Consider the following 24008-nt stretch of genomic DNA (forward strand, 5'->3'; position numbering starts at 1 on the left):
CATTTATTAAGAGCTATCTAAATTCCACATGACTGTCTATATTTGGCTTTTACTGAAACTACCAGTAAATTCCAGTATTATTATGCTTTAGAAACTTCAACCTTTTTGCTATGTGAAAGTTTCTTTCGGTCTCACTGTGCTACGGGAATGCTTTTTGTACCACAGCAGTGGCTTCCGTGGAGCTGCTGAGCAGCTGTCACGTCTCCCAGAAGAACAGGGTGTAACATTCTTTTGCTCCCCATGTTTATTTAATGGCACACTAACTCTCGGGGCATGCAATCTGCTGAAAACTTCCACCATCACCATTCACTGCTGTGCGCCCCTTACTGTACTGCATAGTTACAATTTTCCCCCCATTTTAATCTCTTAACAATAAACAAAAACACACTATTTTATATATTTGGGTCAAATTAATTTTATTATGTTCCATGATGAATTGCCACCTGTGCAACATCCTAGTCACTATACATTTTGAAAAAAAAAATTCACATACTAAACAAAATTTCAGTTGATAAATGGAAATGAATGATTGAAAGTCTTTATGAATCTCATACATACAATGTGTGGCTAGCTGAAATTGTCTATCACGTAGCATTTAGATATAAAAAGCCTCATGCTAGTTTGTTAAATGCAAAGGCTGTCAGACAATCATTTAACCAGAGTATATATAGGAGGCTTCCAGACAATGCACAGATACAGTGCTGACCACAGTGTGAGGTGGTGGAGGGCTGAAACATGCAACCTTTACATCTATAGATTTGTGTCTTCATGCCTGGTCCCAACTCCACAGCTGCTGTGTTTCAACCAGTAATTTAGACTTTGTGCAACAAGAACAAAAAGTATTTTTTTCTTTAAGGAGAAAGAATAAACTCAAATACCTTTGGCAAATTTTATACCCAACTTACATGTTTAAAACTGTGTTTCCAACTCAAAGAATCGATAGCCTCTGCTCAGAGCAGCTCCTGATACTTATCATACCAAAGTAAGCTGGAAACCCTGAATTCCTTGGCCAAAAGTTAAGAGATCTTCAACTGGCATTACCTTAAAGACATTCCTAGGATATTTAAAATTTTTATAATGTTGCAAAAAAACTGGAAACTGTTTAATATTACTTAAAATAAATATATTCTATTTACCATGTGCACAAATTCCTAATTTTACTGGTAATTGTCAAGCCTCATCCACACAAGATTCAACTAGGCTCAAGCCACAATGAAAATTATAGTAAGCAGAAAAAGGTTTCCAGCAGCAGAGGGCGCTGTTTTTGCAAGAACAAAAAGTCTAGAATTTTTCCCATGGCCTTAAATTACTCTTGCAAGGAAGGTAACATTCTTTGAATAACTTAACTATTTTACTGCACCGCTTAACTGCTTTCAGCAACAAAACCTTTTAAATTATTTCTTATAACTAGATGATCACTAGAGAGTATGTGATAACTGGTTAAAATTCAAGCCACATCTTGCAGGTCCAGCCTGTCAAGATCATGCCAATACTAGATTTTGGTCGGTATAATTCTAAAGAGCTTAATTAGCTTTTACTTGGATTTGGTGACTACAGTAATGAAGTACATTTGGAACTACATTCTGCATATGACTTGATGTGAGAAAAAAAAATGTCTGTATTTAAATCAGATAATTTTTCTATCTAAAATTTAAAGTAGATAGATATGATCATTAGTGTTATAAATATGAAAATCACCTTTAAGCAGATTAGTGTATTGTAGAGAGGCAAGGAAACCCTAACTTTAACATATCATTTAGTATACATAACAATGTGCAGGTTGTTAACATTTTATTTATTTTTCTAAAAACAAAAAATGTGTCATTGAGTTACGTTTTCCAAGAAATTTGACATTGGGATAACCAACTTTATAATAAGAAAAATGTAACCCTTCACCTGACATTTGACAAAGACCTTGAGAAATTATAAAAATTAAAAAAAAATATATAGTAGGTTCAATATCAGGTAAGATTTTTATGGTTGTTATTTTTTAATACCTCACTCCATATAAACTGCAAAATAAAAACTGTTAATCTCATATCATTTATAATGGTTTGATTTTTATAGTATACTTAACCAAATATTGAAGAAAGCATAACGTAGCCTACTTTAGTTCATATGAAAATTATCCCCAAGGTGACCCCAAATTCCAATAATTTAAATAACATTTATTTCAGAATAATACCAAAAATATTTTTTAAATTTTTGCTAAAAAGAGCCTGCCACATTTGCTATAGCATAAAAATAACTTCAGTCAAACACAGGTATGTAAGGGCTCCTTATGATTCCAGCCTCCAAATGCCACTGCTACACAGTAACAGGCAGTATTGCTATAAGAGGTGTGTTACTGATTTCCCCAATTAGCATCTCTGTAGTGATTTTATGTAGAGCATATTGCTAAAATTTGAGAAACTGCATCAATGTAGTGATGTTTAGAGAACTGTGCAATCTATCAGCTTCAACATTCATGTAGCATTGTGTTCAAAATGAAGGGGCTACGTAAACTAAGGTCTGCATCACTTAAAAAAGAATGTAGTGCTATACTAGGTTTTAATAAGAAAATTTAGGTACAGAAAAAGTAGGGTATGAAAATAGTGTTTTCCTTCTGGCATTATAACTAAATTACATTAAGGTTTTTGTCAATCTCACATATAATATTTAAACTCCCTTGTTGATGGAATGAAAAATATTCACAAATTAAGTGAGCATCCTGGTGTAAACTTGCACACAATAACAGGGAGTAGCTTTGTAGACGATTATGACAAACCTTTACAGATTAAATGAGGTATTGCACAGATTAATAAAAAAAAGCAAAAAAGGCAACAAAAATATACAGCAAATTGGTAGAACATTTACATGATAATTTTACAGAATCCATAGACAGAAGTAGTGTTTAGTATTTCATCTTAAAAATATATATATAATATATAGATCAATCTTCCCATTCATCATCGTCTTCAAAGTCTTCTTCGTCATCTTCATCCTCATCTTCATCTAAAACAAAATCATCAGGACAAACAATGAAAACCTATGTACAAATATTACATATTTCCTGGGTGATTTTTCCAATTATTCAACTTCTGAAATACAAAGCATTTGATATCTGAAAGAATGTAGTTACTAAGATAGTTTAAAATGAAACTAATAACATACATCTAAAGAGTCTGATGGTGAGTTAAAGATGAGAGAACAGGAGTCAGAAGACTTGGGTTCTAGTCCCTTAATATTTTTTTTAATTAAAAAAAATTTTATTTATTTTTAGAAAGGGGAAGGAAAGAAGTGGCAGGGGCGGGGGACATCAATGTGTGGTTGCCTCTCACGCACCACCCACCGGGAACCTGGCCCGCAACCCAGGCGTCCCAGACCGGCAATCGAACTGGTGACCCTTTCATTCGCAGGCCGGCATTCCATCCACTGAGCCACAACAGCCAGGGCAAATATTTATGTTACAAATTCCAACCTGTGTGTTTCTTTACACGCAAAGTCACACTTAGGTTGGTCTTTCTGAATTTTAGACTCATGTATCACAAATTCAACTACTTTCTTGTATTCTTTATGTGGATTCCTAAAGTTTTATCTCCTTTTCTAACCTGCTTCTCCCCTACCAGTCTAGTCTGCCCCTGGACCATTACCATTCTCTCAGGTGTTCAGGCCTAAAACCTAGAAATTATTATTGGTTTCTATTTTCACCCCCCCCCCCCCCGGCATCTAATACATCAAGTCTGTTCCTTTCCTCCACTTCCACTGCTCACACACCACCACCACCACATGTTGTGGATATTGCAACGCTAAAGTCCATTTGCCTTAAAGGAAATGGAGTGATATTTAAATTCTAAGTTTTAAAAATATGTTTTTGTCCTCCAGTGGCAGACCACTGTTATTTGAATAAAATGTGACATTACCTCACTGTTTAAGACCCTATATGATTTGTCCAGTTATTGTTTCTCTGGTCTCCTAAAACTTTTTTCATAATGCCCTCTCCCCTTCAATTCGCTGTTGCTAGATCCATGGCCTTCTTTTTTCCCGTAAAGATGCCACATTTATCCTTGCAGTAGCTATTCCTCTCTCTGGCTGAGTCTTTTCATCATATAACTTCACTCAAAGACCAGTTCCTCAGGGAGGCCTTTCCTGACTATCTTATGTAAAGTATAACCATCCCATTTTATTTTCCTCATAACATTCACCACTACCTGAAATTCTTTTGTTACAGATTTGTCTTCACACTCTAGAATATAAGCTCCACAAGAGTGGGGACTTGCCTGTCTTATTTATCACCAAATCCTTAGCATCAGGACATTGCTTCACAGAAGCTGCTCAATAAGTATTTGCTGAATATGAATAAGATGCCATCAAATTCTATGAGCAATCTTCTACATTATATACCAATTTTCCATAATTAATGACATTTCAAAAACTATATACCTCATAAAACCCACGAAGGCCAAGTTTGAGACAGTGGCTGAACAACTGTACTATAAAGTAGATCGTCTGAAGGCTTCTTCAAAGTACTTGAGCTCTAGTATTAGGACTTAGAAATTAACAGAAGCCAAATAGGAGCAAAGATGTCTTCCCTGGACCCCAAACTAAGTGTTTACTTTAATAATAATAATAATAATAATTATCATTAGTCTGATGGTCAGCTCTAAATTGTTACAGAGTTTATTTGGAAAGGAGTTCAATCAACTTCGTGTTAGCCTCTATGTTGAGTTTACTAATAAAAGAAATAATTTGCTACCAAAAGCAATTCACTAGACATTCTTCCCAAAGTTCACCTGGAGGAATGCATCAAGTATAGCCAACTATGCATGCATTTACAGTGACAAATATAGGCATTTATTAGGATCTACGGTGAGGGGGAAGTAGTTAATAATTCTATCATCAGGTACTACACCATAGGAACAATTATTAGTTAAAAGAAATGGTTCCCCAAACAAGTAAAAACCATGTTATATATTCATGACATCAACACGGCTACTATCTATGGTTATTTATATCTTAAAAAATTTACTACAGAGGTAATTTTTAACAGAATTCTTAAGTGTCCTCGGTATTGTGGAGAGAGATGCAGAAGTGGATAAACTGAGACTTAATACAGAGGTTCAACCTACTGCTGGATATTATCTGACACCCAACCAGGTCATAAAGGTAGAGTGAGAAAAATATTCAACCAACACTTATCAATGATGTAATCCTATTTTTTTATAGTAATGTCACTATCAATTGTTTTATCTTGAAAGAATAGTTCAGGTAACTTATTAGCACCAAACAGGTCAGAATGCCATATTTTTCAAAAGAAAAATTTGGTTATCTGCTGATTAGAAGAATGTAATCTAGCAGATGAATGTTTTCTAAATAAACATTCAGAGAAGTAAACAAGTCTAGAAAAAACAAAGGCCCTTTAATCATTATCTTTAAAGGAATGGTTGTAAAAATACAACCAAAGTACTGCTGAGCCACCGATTCCAATTACAGGCAGGAACCTCACTGACACTAAGCCGTAAAAGAAGCAGGACAGGCAGTCCCCAAAACCCAGCCTCCATTTCCATCCCCTATTCCTCTTGAACCCACTGATCCTGCGCCTTCCAGGTCACCAATGACCCACCACTGCTAAAGCTAAACCTTAATTGCCTCTTCTCATTTTCTTGAGCTATCAGACACATTTGACCAAGAGGATAATTAATCTTCCTTCAAAATTTCTTACTCTGGCCTCTAATATACCAGATTCCCCAGGACCAGACCATATTAGACTGGCTCTATTTATGTCTACTACTTTGCTGATCTCATCCAGTTCCGTATCTTTAAATACCATGTATATATTAATGACATGCAAATTTGTAGTAACAGTCCAGACCTCGCCCCTGAATCCCAGACTCATAATCAAATGACTACTCATATCTACATTTACATTTTAATAAGCATCTCAACTTTAATATGTATAAAACCAAACTTCTCATCTTTTCTTTCAAACCTGCTGTTCCTCCTAAATCTTTGCCCACTCTGTTAATGAAAATTTCACCCTTTCAGTTGCTCAAGTCAAAAATCTTGGGATTCTTTTCAAACCTCATTTCCACTTCATCAGTAAACCCAGTGATCCTTCCACATTCAAAATATAACTACCGTCCAACCACTTCTCACTGGTGCTAGCAACCTGATTTAAACCTCCATCATCTCTTCCTTAGCTCACTGCCATCCCTCTGCTAAGAACTTCCAGTAGGTTTCCATCACATTCATGGCCTCCAAAGCCTTACTACTGGGCTCCCTACTACCTTTTGTTTTTCGTTCCTTAGTACTCTCTCCCTTCCTCCCTTGTTCTAGCTGTGATGACTTCTTTGTTGTTTCTCAGCCTCAAGGACTTTGCACTTGCTGCTATGCCACCTAACACCTGAGCACATTTTGATAGCTTTCTACAAGGTTCCCTCCCTGAACTGCTTCTGGTATATTCTCAATTGTCACCATAGCTAGGCCTCATCACTCTATTTCAAAATGAACTTCCTCCCAAAGCCTGTAATTCCCTATTTCTCCTTAGCATAATGCATACCATCATTTAGCATGCTATATATTTATCTAATTTATTTTGTTTATTGTTTGTCTCTCACTAGTATGCATGTCCCATGAAGACAAGAATTTTTGTTGTTTTTTAATTTTATAATCATTCCACAATAAATATTTGTGGACTGAATTAGCCGATCTTTGTAGTACATGATGGGAACAAATACGTCAATTTAAGAAAAATGAATGTTGCTCAATTAGAGAAACAAAAAGAAGGAAAATAACATTTACTGAGTACCTATTATTGCTAGGCAATCTGTGTGTTACATATTATTTTATTTAATATTCATATCAATCATAGAATTTATGAATTCTCTCCATGTGACAAATAAGAAAATTGAGGTCCATTGAGAACAAGTGACAGATTTAATAAAAACAAAGATCTCATTCTAGTACATCATACTGGGGAAGCTTTTCAGTAAACCTCAATTCCTGTGTCATCAAAACTCATATCCCTGCTCTTTCAAAGAGAGCACTGTTTATTTACCTGTGGTGTGCATATATACCTCAGAATAGGTAGTAATTAATTCACATAAACCTTTTTAGGAAATGACAAAAGAAGAGAGTAGGAAAAAACCCTAAAACTCTTTAGCAAACTCCAGACACAGTGTAAATTATCTAATTTGTTTCTTTCTAACCTCTCACAAATCACAGAAAACTCCTAAATTTTCTATGTCACAGGAATGCTAGGAATGAGATCCAGGAATCTCAAGCCTTTTTAGAGGTTGTTTGCCAGGCATTCTGTCAGTATTGCTCAGTACAGGAAACAAAATCGCCATTTTTCCAAAGTCGTTCTTCCAAATTATAGTTATGGCTGTGGTGTCCTGACATCCATTAAGCACTAGATACACTAGTCATAGTGGTTGACAACTTTTAAAAATACGTCCTAGAATCCACATCGATAAGTTATTCAACAAAAGGGAAAAGAGAGCGGAGACTGAGTCATAAAACAGGAAGAAAAATAGAATTCAAGCGTTCTAATGTATTAAAAATATATGAACACATGCAAATCTACCTGAAGAATGAATGGCTTTGCTCCTTTTCTGCATCACTTCCATTAATGCACCCACAATTCCTGAAGTGGGTGCGGGTGTTGGTGGTGTAGACTCCTGGCCATCAGCTACCTTTGAAAAGAAAGTTAGCAAAATTCAATAATAAATCCTTTGCAAAAATTTTGTCTCCAGAAAGTCTTACTTTCTTAGAATCAGTTATGTTAAAAGAAAAACAAAACAAATAAAAATACCAAGCACGCTCAAAACAGGATTAACTAAAATAAGAAATAAGCTATTGCCTTAAAATAATTAGTCAAGATATATTTACATTCCTTCTAATATGAGGGGGGAACCCCCAAAAAATGGAATTTATAAAATATTGTGTTTATTCTTACACGTTTAAATTTCAGTCACCTTCAAAGTACTCTCCATTTGATGCAATGCACCTATGATATGTTTTTTCCATTGCTCAAAACAGCTTTTGAATTCATCAGTTTTGATGCCTTTTAGTGCCTCTGCTGTTTTTTGTTTCACCCCTTCCACATTGGCAAAACGTTTCCCTTTGAGGACTTTTTTTCTTTTTTAATCCAGGGAAACAAAAACATCACTCTGGGCAAGATCAGGTGAATAGGAAGGGTGGGGCACAGGGGTCATGCCAGTTTTGGTCAAAGACTGGTGAACACTCAGCGTGGTGTGGGGCAGGTGGGCTAGTGAAACACCCATCATGAAATGGACAAACGTGTTTAAAGAGTCTTCAAAAGAGCCCTGGCTGGTGTGGCTCAGTGGATTGATTGCAGGCCTGCAAATCAAAAGGTTACCAGTTTGATTCCCAGTCTAGGGCAGGTCCCCCAGGAGGGGGCACGTGAGTGGCAACCACACACTGATGTTTCTCTCCCTCTCTCCTTCCCTTCCCCTCTCTAAAAATAAATAAATAAAACCTAAAAAAAAAGAAAAAAGAAAAAAAAGAAAAGAGTGCCAGCTGGTACACTAATAGCGTTGGGTTCCTAGGACACTCACCCCACTAGGTAAGTGTTCTCCCCCTGCTCCCCTCCAGAACAAAATCTCATTTTGGGGGGGCCTCCCCTCACATATAACCATCAATATCTTTCCAAATTTAGAGTAAGACTCGAACTCATTCTTGAAAAACACATGTCTTTGCAGCTGGGTTACTTCTGTTTATTCCCTTACATAAAGCCGGAGCTGATAAAACTAAAACAGGACATCATTTTATAAACTAAGGTAATACTTAAGCACACTTAAGATACCTAAGAGCAACTGAAGAGACTTATGTCCTCCTACATAAGCTCAGCTTTATTAATAATTTAAAATGAACCTCCTTCTCACAGCATTAACTTCTGGGTGTCCAACACATGGCCTGTGGGCCGCATGTGGCCCAGGATGGCTACAAATGCAGCCCAACACAAAATCATAAATTTACTTAAAACCTTTTTTTTTTGCTATCAAAAAAAAAAGTTAGTGTTTGTGTATTTAATGTGTGGCCAAAGACAACCCTTCTTTCAGTGTGGCCCAGAGATGCCCAAAGGTTGGACACCCCTGTGAGAGGATGAGCTGGGTAGCTTCCAAAATGTACCTATCTCGCAAGCCAACTAACTACCCCAAACTAAAGTAACTTCTCTCTGCTACAAAGTATATTTGGGGAGGAAAAAAAAAAAAGGACATCACAGGCTCTCTTTAAATATCTAATTTCGAGCCCTGGCTGTGTGGCTCAGTTGATCAGAGCAGCACCCTCCTCTCCCCTGACTCCTCCCCCAAACCACCCCCCACCCACTGAAAAGGTTGAGGTTTGATCCCCAGTCGGGGCCAGTACCCAATGCAACAGATTGATGCTTCTCTCTCACACTGATGTCTCTCTCTCAATAAACATGTCCTCAAGTGAGTATTTTAAAACAAACAAAGAAAAGAATCATTGCCCAAAGAAAAATTACTTTATTAGGGCAAACTTTGTATTTTAGTCTTTACAACTCTGAATACTCATTGTCTTTCTGGACTTCAAGATCTTTTACTTTTAAAAATATTCAAATTAGTTTTTAAGAAGATACAGATTCATTCATCAGTACTCAGGTTTTTAGAGACTATTACTGGTATAGAAGCACCACAAATGAAAAACGTAACAGTTTCAGAACTCTGACCTGAAGTAAAGGCACTAAAAAAAGTATACCAGCCGCAAAGAGAATGACTTCGATTCCTTCAGAGCAATCTGATGATACAAAGCCAAGAGCACGGCAGGAGCACAGCACTGTCATAAACACAGTTTCTAAAGCACTTTCTTGGTATGGTGCTTTCTGAGGTACTATGAATAGGGAGTTCAAAATGAATGTAAGTAAATATTTATATACCTCTTGCTGGCTTTTTAAAGAAAAGTTGTGGTTTTATGTTAGTCATATTCACAGACTAAATTGATATTTTATATAGAATATTTAAAGAAATAGAGCCAGAGAAATTTCAATCACAGATTTTTTTTTTACATAAAGTGAAATTATAGATTCAGATTACATGTACAACATGCCAAATAATTCACCGATTGCACTTTATGAAAATACTCCAAATACAGTCAAAAGGAAAGTGATCATTTAGGATAAAAATGGCCTACTATCCTCAACTTAGAGTGGAAAATATCTTTCTAAAAAGAAATTTAGAGAACAATATATAGGTTTTTTTTTTTTTTTTGAGGGGTGGTGAGGGGTTTAGGATGAAAAAAGGAGATGGGAAGAATAACTAGGAACTACAGCTCACCAACTGTTTAAATTAAGATAAGAGGACGCAATTATATTATTAAAAATAAACACCTTATTTTCATTAAATGAGAGAAAAAAGCAAAAGTTGGTTGTAAAGAAGAGAGGAACCAGAAAAGAAAAACAAATACGTTAGGAGCAGAAGATGCGAACGAGTGACAAAGAAACACACACAGATTACAAGGCAAAAGCTGAACGAAAATGACACTATTAAAACCTGCTATTCATCTGAACTATGGTCATTTTGACACTAATTCTCCCCACTAAAATATATTCAAAGTTCTTTACCTGCTTCTGAGGCACCTTTAGTGTGAACTAAATGGGAAGAGGGAGCAGGGATGATTGCTCACAGGCTGATTTAAGCATCAGCCTGAATACGTGTCTACGAAAGACCCAGAGAACGTTTTAAAAATCAGAAGTTTCTTAAATTTGTGCTATGCTAATGTTTAAATGTTTTCATTCAATTATTGTGTTCTCTATCCATTCTTCTCTTGTGAGAAAGTTGCTATAATTTCCTACATCCCCCCAAAATTTTATATTAAAATCTCCATCTTTGATCTCCACCTACTGTATAGATAAATCTACCATCAATTACCTATCTGAAGCCTGGCAGAGCAAATATTCCTCTTAGAACTGAGAGACTACATATAAATTCCCCGGAGGAAGTTCTGAATGTAGGCAGGATGGGCTCCAGGACAGGGGTGAGCAAACTACCATGGGCCAAATCTAGCCTGCCCGGTTTTTGAATAATCTTAAAGCTAAGAATAATATTTACATATTTAAATAGATGAAAGAAAGTCAAAATAGAGTATTTGTGACATTTGAAAATTTATAGGAAATTCAAATTCCAGTGTCCACACAATCACGACCACTCATTCATGTATTTGTTTGTGGCTGCTTTTGTAGTATATGAGTTTGGCTGCTGCTTTTGTGGCACAATAGCAGAGTTGAGTGGTTGTGACAGAGGCCACACGACCTTCAACCCTAAGCTATTTACTATCCAGTCCTTTAAAGAAAAGAGTTTGCTAAATCTCTGCTCTAGAAAATGAAATGATCATCTCATTCAATACAGATAATTTAAAATTATCTGCCATCACTATTATCTATCATCACTGCTATCAGAAACTCTATCAGAACTCTCAATTTTCTGTGGAGTCTGATTCACCACTCATCTAAATTTACAAACACAAAAGATTTAGAGTATGGTTTTGTTTTCATGAGGTTGCCAATCTGAATTTACTCAGGTAATCAAAATTGGTTTCAAGTTAGGCTATTTTTACTTTTCCATAGTTTAATATAAAGATTTTTCTCTAAAGTACTATTTTAAAAGTAAAGTCTAGAAAAATGAATTGTAAAAATAGTGTAAAATTCCATTTACATGCAGTTCTAGAATAGGGAAAACTAATCTATGGTGATGGAAACCAGCTCAGTGATTCTTTTGGGGAGGAAGACTACCTGGAAAGAGAAACGAGGGAACTTTCTGTGGTGATATTTCAATATAGAAGTATAGGTTACAGAAGTACAGGTATAAATCTCTGCATTTTATGGTACATAAAAATACCAGAAATTCATAGGTTAAAAAAATGAATACCAAGAGAAAAAGCAAAAAAAATAAAGATTTTTCAAAGATGTCTTACAAATTAATTTATAATTCCATAATGACAAACAGTATAAAAAGAACAGATTACTTACAGATTTCAGCTGAATACCCTGTCGAATCTGGTCTAATAGTGCATCCCTCCCAGAGCAGGAAACCGGTCGACTGTTCTGTTCCACTTTTTTTAGCTGAGCACCCTCTCTAATTTGATCTAAAAGAGCTGCTTTGTTTCCCGCAGGAGTTGCAACTTGATGGTCACCATCAGAAGGGAGGCCAGGGGGAGGAGGTGGCCCAGGTGGTGGTGGAGGTGGAGGCGGTGGGGGTGGTGCCGCCGACCCTGCCAACGGCAGAAGTGGAGGTGGTGGCGGAGGCCCTGAAGGTGCTGAGGAGGGAAGGGCTGGAGGTGGAGGAGGGTACATCCTATTTGGCGGCGGTGGAGGAGCTCCCGCACCTGGCCTGGACGGAGGTGGTGGCGGAGGAGCAGCAGTGGGAGCTCTTGAAGGTGGTGGAGGAGGAGCACCTCTTCCTCTGGCAGGAGGGGGAGGAGGGCCTGAGCTATGTGGAGGGGGGGGAGGAGGAGGGGGCCCGCCCCTCGATGGTGGTGGAGGTGGTGGTGCTGAAATAAAAACAAAAAAACAAAAGCATGGTTTTTCCCCATAAACATCATACTGGAAAATTAACTCACTCCAACATGTGTTTAAAAAAAAAAGGCCTCACCTCTGTTTTATTTTATAAAGACATCTGACCACAGATGGTATCTTACAGTTCTATTTGGGTATACTTAAAGATTACCTTCCTGTTGTTTCTTGAAAAAGTATTAGCTAAAACAGTAAAATTTAGTTTTCAGGAATCAGCACCACTTCTGAAAGTAAGGCAATAAACACTTTTTCATATAATAATAACAAAAATAAATAAAAAAATAAATTTTCCATTAGGATTATTTTACATTTTAATAAAAAGAATGGATATCTTCTTTTTTTAAAAAATCACGTATATTTAGTTATATAAAAATAATTCACACTCAGATTTAAATAGCTAATGAAGCATAACTTATTAGAATTTATTCAAAGTAATCTAAGCTAAACACAAATATTGTTCCTTTAAAAATGTACAGCTGTCACCTAATTTACATTTGTATTTTATGTCCTATGTTTTCATAAATACATTGAATATAATATAAAAAAGATAATGCAATTACCATAATAATATATAATATGTAATGTCCTATATTTCTAAAAGATGGTCAGCAATTCTAGTGAAGGCATTAGGAAGACTGGTTGCTCAACTGAAATGTTAAACTATTTATTCAAGAGACAAGAACTATTAACAAATTAACTTAATTACTATATGCTATAAAATTTAAGTTATTTTTTTAAGTTTATTTATTTTTGGAGAGGGGAAAAGAGGGAGAAAGAGAAGAGAAACAACAGTGTGTGGTCGCCTCTTGCACGCCCCCTAGTGGGGGCCTGGCCTGCATCCCAGCCATGTGCCCTGGCTGGGAATTGAACTGGCAACCCTTTGGTTCACAAGCTGGCACTCAATCCACTGAGCCACACCAACCAGGGCAATAGTTTTATTCTTATTATAGTTAAGTGAAAGTGTAAGATACAATAATTCAAAGTACAAATTTATTATATTTCTAGAGGCATGCCTTTACCAACAGTAACAGTATACACATTTATATAATAATGAACTTCATTATTTGTTCATTCCTTTTAAAAACTGAATAGAAAAATTACCTATTTTTATGGTTAGAGAAATCCTAGAATCCATTACAGCTATACAAACTACAATATATTATTGATGGCTAGTTCTACAATCTATACAAATACCTACCTTAATTACAAATACCAATAATGCAACCAAAGAGAAAAAAGAAACTTTCTTCAAAGGAAATAAAATGGCATGTTCCAGTTTCATTTGGGGCAATCATGGAAAGTGTGCTATTAAAAATATGCTATCAAATATAAACATTAGATGAAGTATGCAGAAAGGCCAATCAATATACACAAGAGTATTGTCTCCTGGCACACAAACTTTTATAACTAAAAATAACACGTATAGCTGAAAACAGGAGAGTTATTCTACTTGGCTGTCAGCCACCACTGAGGGAAGCTGTTATGATTTACACTCAAGGTGTAAGGTACACTGGAGGTCTAGATGCTGCAGCTAGGGTATGCCCAATTTTCTCACTAGATCCAAAGCAAGGAGAACTATTCTAACACATTTTGTAAAAAAGGGCAAAACCCAAAAAGACACACATTATATATATATTTTATGTACTCCCTGAATAAGACAGTACATCGAATCCTTCAAGCAGATACAAAGACTTCATTTTAGTCAGTTTAAAATTTATATTTCAAATACTAATGATATGTGTCTAGACTGGCACTTTTATGATCTAGTTGTTTGTTAATCAAGAGGGAAAGGACCTACCCTAGTCTACTACATAAGGTTTTAGCAGCCATCACTCCTGGTTTCACTGAGGACTTTGTGTCCATAATCTTCTGTATGTAAAATGATATTTCTTCAGTAAGGAGAAGTTAAGTTCCTTTAAACTTGCAGTAAGTATATTTATTGGAATAATTTGGGGTCCCACTAATACCCATTAAAAATAATTGCTCAGAGACAAGAGGGAAGGAGGGAGGGGGGGCGGGGGGAAAAGGAAGGGAAGGGAAGGGGAAAGTCAAGGAACATATAGCAAGGACTCATGGACAAAACCAAAGGGGAAGAGTTGAGGGAGAGAGGGAGGATGGGAGGGAGGGCGCAAGGGAAAGTGGTGGGGGGTAGGCAGAGACAAATGTATTTGAAAAAATTAATTAATTAATTAAAAATAAATAAAATCTTAAAAAATCAATAAAAATTTAAAATTCTAGGGGTGAGGGTAGGCAAAGGGGGGGAAGGGGGACATCTGTAATAGTGTCAAAAATAAAAATAAAGTTAAACAATTTAAAAAAAATTGGTCAGAGAAAAAAAGAGCCTAAATTTATAGTGAATAAATGGTCAGCTGCATCCAGTTTTGCATATAGCAGAAGGTTAGCATTTCTATTAACCTTGAAAAGTGACTGGAAACACCTTAATGTTTTGGTGTGTTTCCAAATATTGTGGTGTGAGGAAAGGCAACAATGTGAATTAAGTAATTAAAATCACATTTAATTCTAGACTCAATGTCAGTTAGGTTTATATGCCCCAAAATGTCTGCTAAGCAGATACCACACAACACTATGAAAAAGTCTGATGTTCTAGAGATTTTCAAAACTCTAAGAGTCACCACAAACAGCAGAATCAGAATGACAGTATTTCTTAGATCAAATAAAAAAGATTTTTACTATCAAAACTTAGTTAAAACAAAAATACTGAAATTTACAGAAAAAACTTTGTCTTGATGGTACACTATCAAGAAAGGACAACAATATACTTAGAAATAAATAATTTGCAGATCAATATTAAGAGTAATTGGTAGATAACCCTCTAGATATTTGATATTAATAGGTATTATAAACAAAAAGTATAAAGTAATATAATACTTAAATGCAATATTATACAATTCAGGAAACATTAAAGAACTGCTGTCATGCAATCTCATCAAGATAAAGCAAACAGAAAAATGTTATTCAACACAAATTAAAATTTATGGGAATACTGACAACTTTGAGTAGACATTTATAGGATTCATAGAGTGAGTCTGTTCATGTTTAGTCTTCCTTCCCTGCCCCAAATATAAAAATTTAAGTATGTTTTACATAGGATATTAAATAATGCCAAGTAGTAAAAGCAATCACTACAAGTATAATAAGTAATTAAAGACAACAAAGGTTGCTATGGGTTAACCAGAGTTTTAAAAAACCCACAGGATTCCAATAAAATTATCTAAATTACAGACAAAATATGAGCTCTGACTCATAGAGAAATAAATTTTCTTTTTACTTTAAGCATCTACATGGACAAAACATTAGTTTGAGTAAAGGGCAGAAAACCTCACTGGATATCAGATCTGGTGGCAGGATAAATGAAGCCCAGCTTCTCTGAAAATAAACACATCACACCATGCATAATTTAGGGCACTGGGTCAAATGACATTGCACATACATACCACTCCATTGTGGTGGACCTAAAGGGCAGATGATTATGAGTTAACGGACTTCAGACAATTGCATGTGTGCACACAAAGAAGATACAGAAAATCACAAGTCTAGTACTTTTTATAAACCTGATTACGTAATTTTACAAAATTAAGTTTTAAGAGATTTAATTCAATAGATTTTACAGACTTCATTAACTTCTAATTCTTTCATATTTCTAAAAGTATTATATGCTCTGCCTAGACAATATTTTCTTAATAAAAAGAAGTATCTTTTTTACTTTTCCTAAAAAAATTTATCTCTTATAAAAATCACTATTTGGTGTCTAACAGGTTCCACACTAGGAGTAAGGTTCTTGAGTATGATAATAATTAACTTTGTTTCGAATGCTGTTTTCTAATGCCTTTTTGCTGTTGTTACTGTTTTAGGTAATTTCACTGAGGAAAGGCCTCGCCTATTTTGATGCTTTAAAAACAGCTAAAATGACAAGCAGTTTTAATAAAGTTTAAAAAAACAAAGCCAATCAGGTTAATATAGTCTACTCTTAGTTACAGGTATGCAGGTGAAAGGATAGTGGTATGAATGGTCTTATAAATGTCACCAATAATTTAGACTTATAAATATGGAGAACTCAGAGAGACCCTGAGCATCATTTGGTGGTATATAAAGTAAATGTCAGTGGTAATAGTGGAGAAAAAGAGAGTCAAGAAACACAAGTGTCCTCAAGACCTTCCATCATCTGTGACTTACTGAGGAAGCATTTATAACAATGAGTTATGCATAAATTCAAACATTGAAGGTTCATAATAATGTGCATGGTTGTCTTAAATAAAACTGAGCTTGTTTCATAAGGAAAAATAGATTAGAATTCCTACATAAAAGAAAAAGTTACCTTGCCTTCGTAGTTCATTTTTAACAGCTTCAACACCTCCTGTTTTTTCAATAAAATCATATATGACTTTTGATGTTTCTCTGTCTTTAAGTTGTGCCTCAGAGATTCCACACATATCAAAAAGATTCTTCAATTCTGGATCCAAATTATTCAGCTACAACAGATAAAATAACTACTAACTATAAAATTCCACTTTTTAAAAACAAGCATAATAAAATTTAATTCTTATCTGTGCTCTTTATGAAATTATTTTAACTATAAATTTTAACATGGTTACATTATTTATATGCTGATTAAGCTTTCTAATTAAAAAAAGGTAAGAACTGATTTTATATTTTATTTTTTTTATTCCTTGCCTTCAAAATTAGGGCATCTCATTTAGATTTTTCCCTAACCCATTCATGACTCAGATATATTTAATGCTCACCTATTCCACCTTATCCTAAAGAAGACATGGTTATAACCACAAATAAATAAATAAATACCCAAAGATCAATTTGAAAATTTGAGGGCAAGACCTCACACTCTAAGCACCCTGTCCAGTGCCCAACACAAAGAGGAACTCAGTGCCTGTGGAGTTAACTTTGTAGTTATAACAAAAACGACCAAAAGGATTTTTAATCTCAATCACGAATATTTCTTTTTGCCTTTTTTTTGCCTAAAGTTTCATCTATTTTGCTCACAGTACTATAAATTAATGAACGATGAAACTGCCAAAAAAAAAAAAAATGAAAAGATCAAGATAAGTCAACAATTGGGTATTCGGAACTTGATTATAGTAATTTTCAATAATTTGGCATATATTTATTTTCCTGAAATAAATATTGAGCAGAAATAACTTTCTTTTTGCTTTCAAAGTACAAGGACTTTACTTATACAGTACATAAAGCCAAGGCATACAAAAACTTTTAGAGACTTAGCTGTGAATGATAGACCACCACTATGGTTTCAAACCTCAGTGGTATACGTACATACATACACGTTCAAATAAACACTAAAATTCACAAAAATGAGATATTAAAAAGAAGAATCTAAAGACAGGCCACAACATGCCCACATATTTAGAACAATAATGTTTATGGTTTGAAAAGATACTTACATCAAAGCCAGTATTTGGATCCCAACCAACATGCCCAATGTGCCTAAAGTAGAAGATAGGGGAAAAAAATGCACGATTGGCATGAAAAACATGATATATATGAAATCCAATCCACCCAGTGAATTGTTGGCCTTAATAGATAGTTCTCATAGATAGAACCATATTAAGGGAAAAACTGCACAAGTTGTCTGGAGACCTGGATGCTAGACCAGACTCTGCTACTAATAGAGTCTTAACATTTTTGCACAATCTTTCCAAGCATTCATTTCCTTAATTGTCAAACGAACATAAGAATACAGGTGTTATACATATGAGAGGAAAGGAATTTTGTAATAAGCTAATAAAATAATGCCTGCTTTAGATTGTCTCCAAATATTCATATGTTAAAGCTTAATCCCCAATGTGACAGTACTAAGAGATGAGAATTTTAAGAAGTGATTACATCATGAGGATGGATACCTCATGAATGAGATTAGTGCCTTTAAAAAACAGGCCCCAGAGAGCTCACCCACCCTGCCTTAACATGTGAAGGCAGAGCAAAAAAAAAACACCTATAAGCCAGGAAATGGGGCCTCACTAGACACCAAATGTTGCCAGTGCCTTGAACTTGTCAGCCTCCAAACTGTAAGAAATAAATTTCTGTTGTTTATAACCCACCCATTGTATGGTATTCTATTGCAGTAGCCCAAACACACTAGGACAATGCCTCTAAGCAATTGCCAAATACCATTTTCTATAGAGAAAAGAGAAATCATTTTTATGTCCAACAATTAAAGAAAAAACTATCTTTCTTTTCTAATGAGTAAAAAAGTAAATAAACTGCAAGACTCACAGAAAGTCCGCTGAGCAATAGCTTAAAACAACAAAAAAACCTCTTATGGTATAGGAAATTGGGTAGCCAAAGAACTTATACACATGACCCCATGAACATGAACAATGGTGTGGGGACTGCCTGAGGGAAAGGAGGGGGCGGGGTGGAGGGGAACAAAGGGGGAAAAGTTGGGATAACTACAATAGCCTAACGAATAAAACATAACTTAGAAAGTAAAACAAAATAAAACTCCAACAAAATCTCTAACTAAAAGGTATGTAAGTGATAAATGTAAGGGTCCTATCAAAAAGTAAATTTTCTAACAAGAGCCGTGATGAATAAATAAAAAGTAGGTTAAAAACAACAAAAGAACTGTCTTACTGGAAATTGCTTGGTGTTCCAATATCTGCCTTTGTTAATCTCTTCTTTTTAGCTTTTCCTTTTTTCTTTTCTTTGGTATGGGAGATATTGTTGACTTGTTGACTATAAAACCTATTGGTTGTGATTTCTGGATTTTTTATGTCAACTGTTGCCATGGGTAGATTAGGACCTGTAAATAAAGTAAAAATAATATGTAAAGGATATAATTTAAGGTAAGTATTACCATCATAACTTATAACTTGAAAGTCTTTATTTCTGAAGTAGGGGCATTTCATTATTATAAATTATTTCTATTTTAAACTTTCTAGCTATTTTTTAATAAATAATAAAAAACTGCCTAAATTTTTAAAAACCTATAATAAATTCTTAAGCACATTAGCATAGACACATTATTTCAAAACATACTTGTATTTTCATAATATTAAATTCTGACTGTAAATTTATATTACCACATAATAAAATTAGTAAAAGAAAGTGAGTCATCTACTTTCAAATCTAACGAAGATATCTAGTCTTACCACTTTTTTTTATTTCAGTACTTTATGAGGAAAAAAGTTCTTAGGCGATTATTGCTTTTTTCCCCTAAAACTGCCATATTTAAGTCCAGTAGTATTTCCCCATCAGTATATATACATACACTTTGACTATGAAAAGTATAGAGCTCAAAAATTTAAGAAGAAAAAAATTCTCAAAGCACTCATTTTCAGCAGTGTCAACAGTAAATATATCTCAGGCACCTTCAGATATTATTAATAGCATCTTACAGAGTTACACTAAATGCAGCACAAAATCTGTTTTATGAATCAAAAAAATAATCTTGGTCTTAAAAGCATGAAAGTCTGAACAAAATGTATTTAACTTAAAAATTCCTTATAAAGCTACCTGAATAGGAACACATGTTCCTTAGAGGTCCCATTTTAATACATGATTCTCTAACAAAACCTCCTAACAGACCAAAGTCCTCTAAGATGATTAATTACATCTTTCAAAATGCTGTATAAAATAATCACCACTATGCAGAAAAACAGCAACACAGCAGGCCTGCTTACAAGGTTGGCCTTCAGTTGGTATCTGTGAACTTGGATTCCAAGAGGGTTCTCATTATGCCCTGATAAGATTGGCTCACTGTTTCTAAACTGTTTGTAGTAACAATGTGGTTTATACTAAACAGCTGCTTTCCTTCTGGGAGATTAGAATCTCGGTATGTATTATATGTAATTAGCATCCTATGTGACTAGCCACCTGGTCTTTAACAATAAACTGAGGCTCTAAAAATCTTCTTTAGATAACATTTCGCATGTGTTTTCACAATTCTTTACTGGAGAAATTAAGCTTACTTCCTGTGACTTTGGTGAGAGAATTCTTGTATGAATTCCCCCAAGGTTAACCCTATGTGCCTTTCCCATTGTTGATTTTATTATATATCCTTTCACTGTAATAAATATTTGCCATGAGTCCAGCCATTGTTAATATAATGAGAATGGTTTGCGTGACATCAACGTAACCTAACAGCTGAGCAGAGTGGACTGGAATGCACGTGTGTGAACAATGACAACTTCACTGTACTAGTCATTGTTCAGTGTTCTTAGACACCACTGACCAAGCATGCATACTGTGGCTGTTGCATTCAAAATGACTGTGTGAGTAGAACAATGAGTCTACGTCAAATTTTACGTTAAACCTTAACATTCCTCTGTGGAAACCATTCTGATGATTTGGAAAGCTGCAGCTATGGGCAACTGGTGATTGGCAGCTTTATCATGATAATGTGCCTACTCATGACAAGTCTCTGGACTTCACCCAGGTGACTCAACCTCCCTACAGCCCAGATTTGGTGCCCTGTGACTTCTGGCTTTTCCTAAAACTAAAACCACCTTGGAAAGGGAAGAGATTTCAGACCTTTGATGAGATTCAGGATAATACAGCGGGGCAGCTGATGGTGACTGGGAGAACTCTGTGAGGTCTCAAGGTGCCTACTTTGAAGGGGACTGAGGTGTCATTGTCCTATGTACAATGTTTCTTTTATCTTGTATCTTCTTCAATAAATGTCTTTACTTTTCACATTACATGGCTGGATACCTTTCTGGACAGACCTCATATGCTAGGTCCTGTGAGTCCTTCTAGCAAATCACCAACTGTGGATGTTGTCTTGGGGACCTGACCAAAATCCACAATCACAGAATAGCAAATAGAAACCCCAAGAAATTATGGGCTAATGTATATTAAGTAATCATTAAATGCCAATTTGGTTGTAATTCTTCAATTGTGCTGAAAACCTCAAAGGTATCTAAATTTATCTAAAAGAAAAGTATTTACCTACCTGGGTAAATTATATACATAACCCTTTATTCTCTCTACTAATTAAAGATGAAATAAAGCTATAGCAAAATTATGAAAGCCATCTGACACTTTATCAAACAAGTAAACAATTTGGCAAAACATGTATGTTTAATATCACCAAAATTCAGCTATTTTCCCTTACTACTCAAAGCTTGCAAATGTCTAAATATTCTACTTATTTTTTTTTACAAAATTCCATAGGAAGTTACTCATGTTGGCCAAAAGTAAATTCTTCTTGGAAAAAAATGGAAGCTAGTGCATAATAAGTGTAAAGTCATTGAAAGCTAATTTAGTATATTACAGAATAGTTTAAAAAATAACTGGATCAAGATTTAAAGGTTAGGTGTCTGTTCAAGTCCTCTGCCCATTTAATTGGATTTTTTTCCCCCCTGATTTGTGTGAGTTCTTTATATATTTTGGATTTAACCCCTTATCAGAGGTATTGTTTTCAAATATCTTCTCCCATTCAATTGGCCGCCTTTTTGTTTTGTTGCGTTTCTTTGGTTGAGCAGAAGCTTTTGAGTTTGATATAGTTCATTTATTTTTGCTTTTACTTCCCCTGCCTTCAAGACATACAAAAGATCAACAGCTAAAAAGATGACCAACTTCATTGTCTATTAGGGAAATGTAATCAAAACTGCAATGAGATACCACCTCACAGCTGCTGGAATGGCTACTATCAATAAGACAAGTAATGGGTAATAAATGCATATCCTTCCAAATTGTTTATCTGTTCAATAAGCAAGTGTTGGAGAGGTTGCAGAGAAAAAGGAACTCTCATTAACTGCTGGTGGGGATGCAAACTGGTATGGCCTCTATTAAAAACAGTATGGAAATACCCCCAAAAGTTTCAAGAACAGAGCTACCGCATGACCCAGCAACCCCTCTTCTGGGTATCTACCCAAACATCTAAATACATTTATTAACAAAGATACATGTACCCCTATGTTCACTGCAGCATTATTCACAGTGGCCACAACATGGAAACAACCAGTGTCTTTCAATAGATAATTGGATAAGCAAGATGTAGTGCATACATACTATGGAATCCTACTCTCAGCCTTAAGGGAAAATGAAATACTGCCCCTTGTGACAACATGGATGGATCCTGAGAATATTATGCTAAGTGAAATAAATCAGCCAGAAAAAATCAAGAACCATATGATTTTACTCATATGTGGGAATTCAAACTAAAAGCAACAAATGAACAAACAAAAACAAAAACTCACAGAGACAACATTATGATGGTTACCAGAGGGAAGGGGTGTTGGGGAGAGGTAAAAAGGTAAAGGGGGTCAAATATATGGTGTGATGAAAAGAGATGTGACATTGAGTGGTAAACACACAATGCAATATACAAATGATGTATTATAGAATTTACACTTGAAACTTATACAATTTTTTTTAAAGATTTTCTTTCTTTCTAGAGAGAGGGAAAGGGAGGAAGAAAGGGAGAGAAACATCAATGTGCGATAGCTGTATCAATTGGTTGCCTCTTGCAAGCCCCCAACTGAGGACTTGGTCCACAATCCAGGCATGTGCCCTGACTGGGAAGTGAACCAGCAACTGTTCAGTTCACAGGCTGGCTCTCAATCCACTGAGCCACATCAGCCAGGGCAAAATCTGTATCATTTTATTAAGCAATGTCACTCCAATACATTTAATTTAAAAGTGAAAAACAAAAACCAATACAGAAGGCTTATGAAACAGTAAAGACTGGGATCCTCAAAGTTGTTCAGATACCAGATTTCTGTGTTTGCCATAGTTTCACAAAATAAGGGGATTTACTGAGAATAACTAGAATTCGCATGTTAGATGGCTGAACTGGGGTCATACCTCTACCTTCAAAGACTCATCCAGTGATGTGATTTTACTTCTCATTCTCCCTTTTCTGTTTTCTTTCTTCTTATAATTTATCTTTATCTATCAGTACAAGCAACACTGTCCATAGTAAGATACTGCAAATTATTATGTACTCTCTTAACTTGATACTCAATAGTATAAACAGAATAGGATTTAAGCATTGACTTAAGAAAGATTTAGGAGTATCAAGAGTTAGGCACTCTCTTTATACATACCACCCCCTTTCCTGAACTATGTGTTCATACAGCAACTACAGGGTGAGGCAAAAGTAGGTTTATAGTTGTGAGTATGCAATACAGTTTAGTCTTGTATTATTATTTATTAATTGTATTACTTACAAACTGTAAACCTACTTTTCCCCCTACCCTGGTTCACCAGATCACCATTAAAACAAAACAAAATTAATAACTAGACTGTTGGCCCTTGAGCAACACAAGGGTTAAGCATGTTGACCCTGTGCAGTCAAAAATTTGTGCATAGCATTTGCCTCCCCCTACTAATAGGCTATTGTTGATCAGAAGACTTACCATGAACAAAAAATAGTCAATTAATACGTATTTTGTATGTTATGTATCTTACATACTGTATTCTCACAATAATGTAGAGAAAAAGAAAATATTAAGAAAATAAAAAGAAATATTTACTGTAC

The 24008-nt window shown here is 35.2% G+C and overlaps 1 protein-coding gene across 2 annotated transcripts in view; it reads right to left on the minus strand.

Moving 5' to 3' along the window:
* Nucleotides 1-354: 354 nt before the first annotated feature.
* The window catches only part of WASL (WASP like actin nucleation promoting factor), a 71766-nt gene continuing 48112 nt past the window's right edge, over nucleotides 355-24008 (minus strand). Inside the window, exons 6-12 of one of the 2 annotated variants that reach the window (XM_054564262.1) lie at nucleotides 19157-19325; nucleotides 17965-18007; nucleotides 16866-17019; nucleotides 15985-16002; nucleotides 11987-12507; nucleotides 7565-7673; nucleotides 355-2994 (exon numbers count right to left, since the gene is read on the minus strand). In XM_054564262.1, coding sequence (XP_054420237.1) covers nucleotides 2933-2994; nucleotides 7565-7673; nucleotides 11987-12507; nucleotides 15985-16002; nucleotides 16866-17019; nucleotides 17965-18007; nucleotides 19157-19325 — 1076 coding nt within the window. In that variant the 3' untranslated portion in view covers nucleotides 355-2932. The remainder of the gene's footprint in view (nucleotides 2995-7564; nucleotides 7674-11986; nucleotides 12508-15984; nucleotides 16003-16865; nucleotides 17020-17964; nucleotides 18008-19156; nucleotides 19326-24008) is intronic. The other variant, XM_054564263.1, reaches the window with a different exon arrangement.

Source organism: Pteronotus mesoamericanus, unplaced genomic scaffold (assembly GCF_021234165.1).
Source record: "Pteronotus mesoamericanus isolate MK-2021 breed Mesoamerican mustached bat unplaced genomic scaffold, CSHL_Meso_final scaffold_85, whole genome shotgun sequence".
Classification (NCBI taxonomy): domain Eukaryota; kingdom Metazoa; phylum Chordata; class Mammalia; order Chiroptera; family Mormoopidae; genus Pteronotus; species Pteronotus mesoamericanus.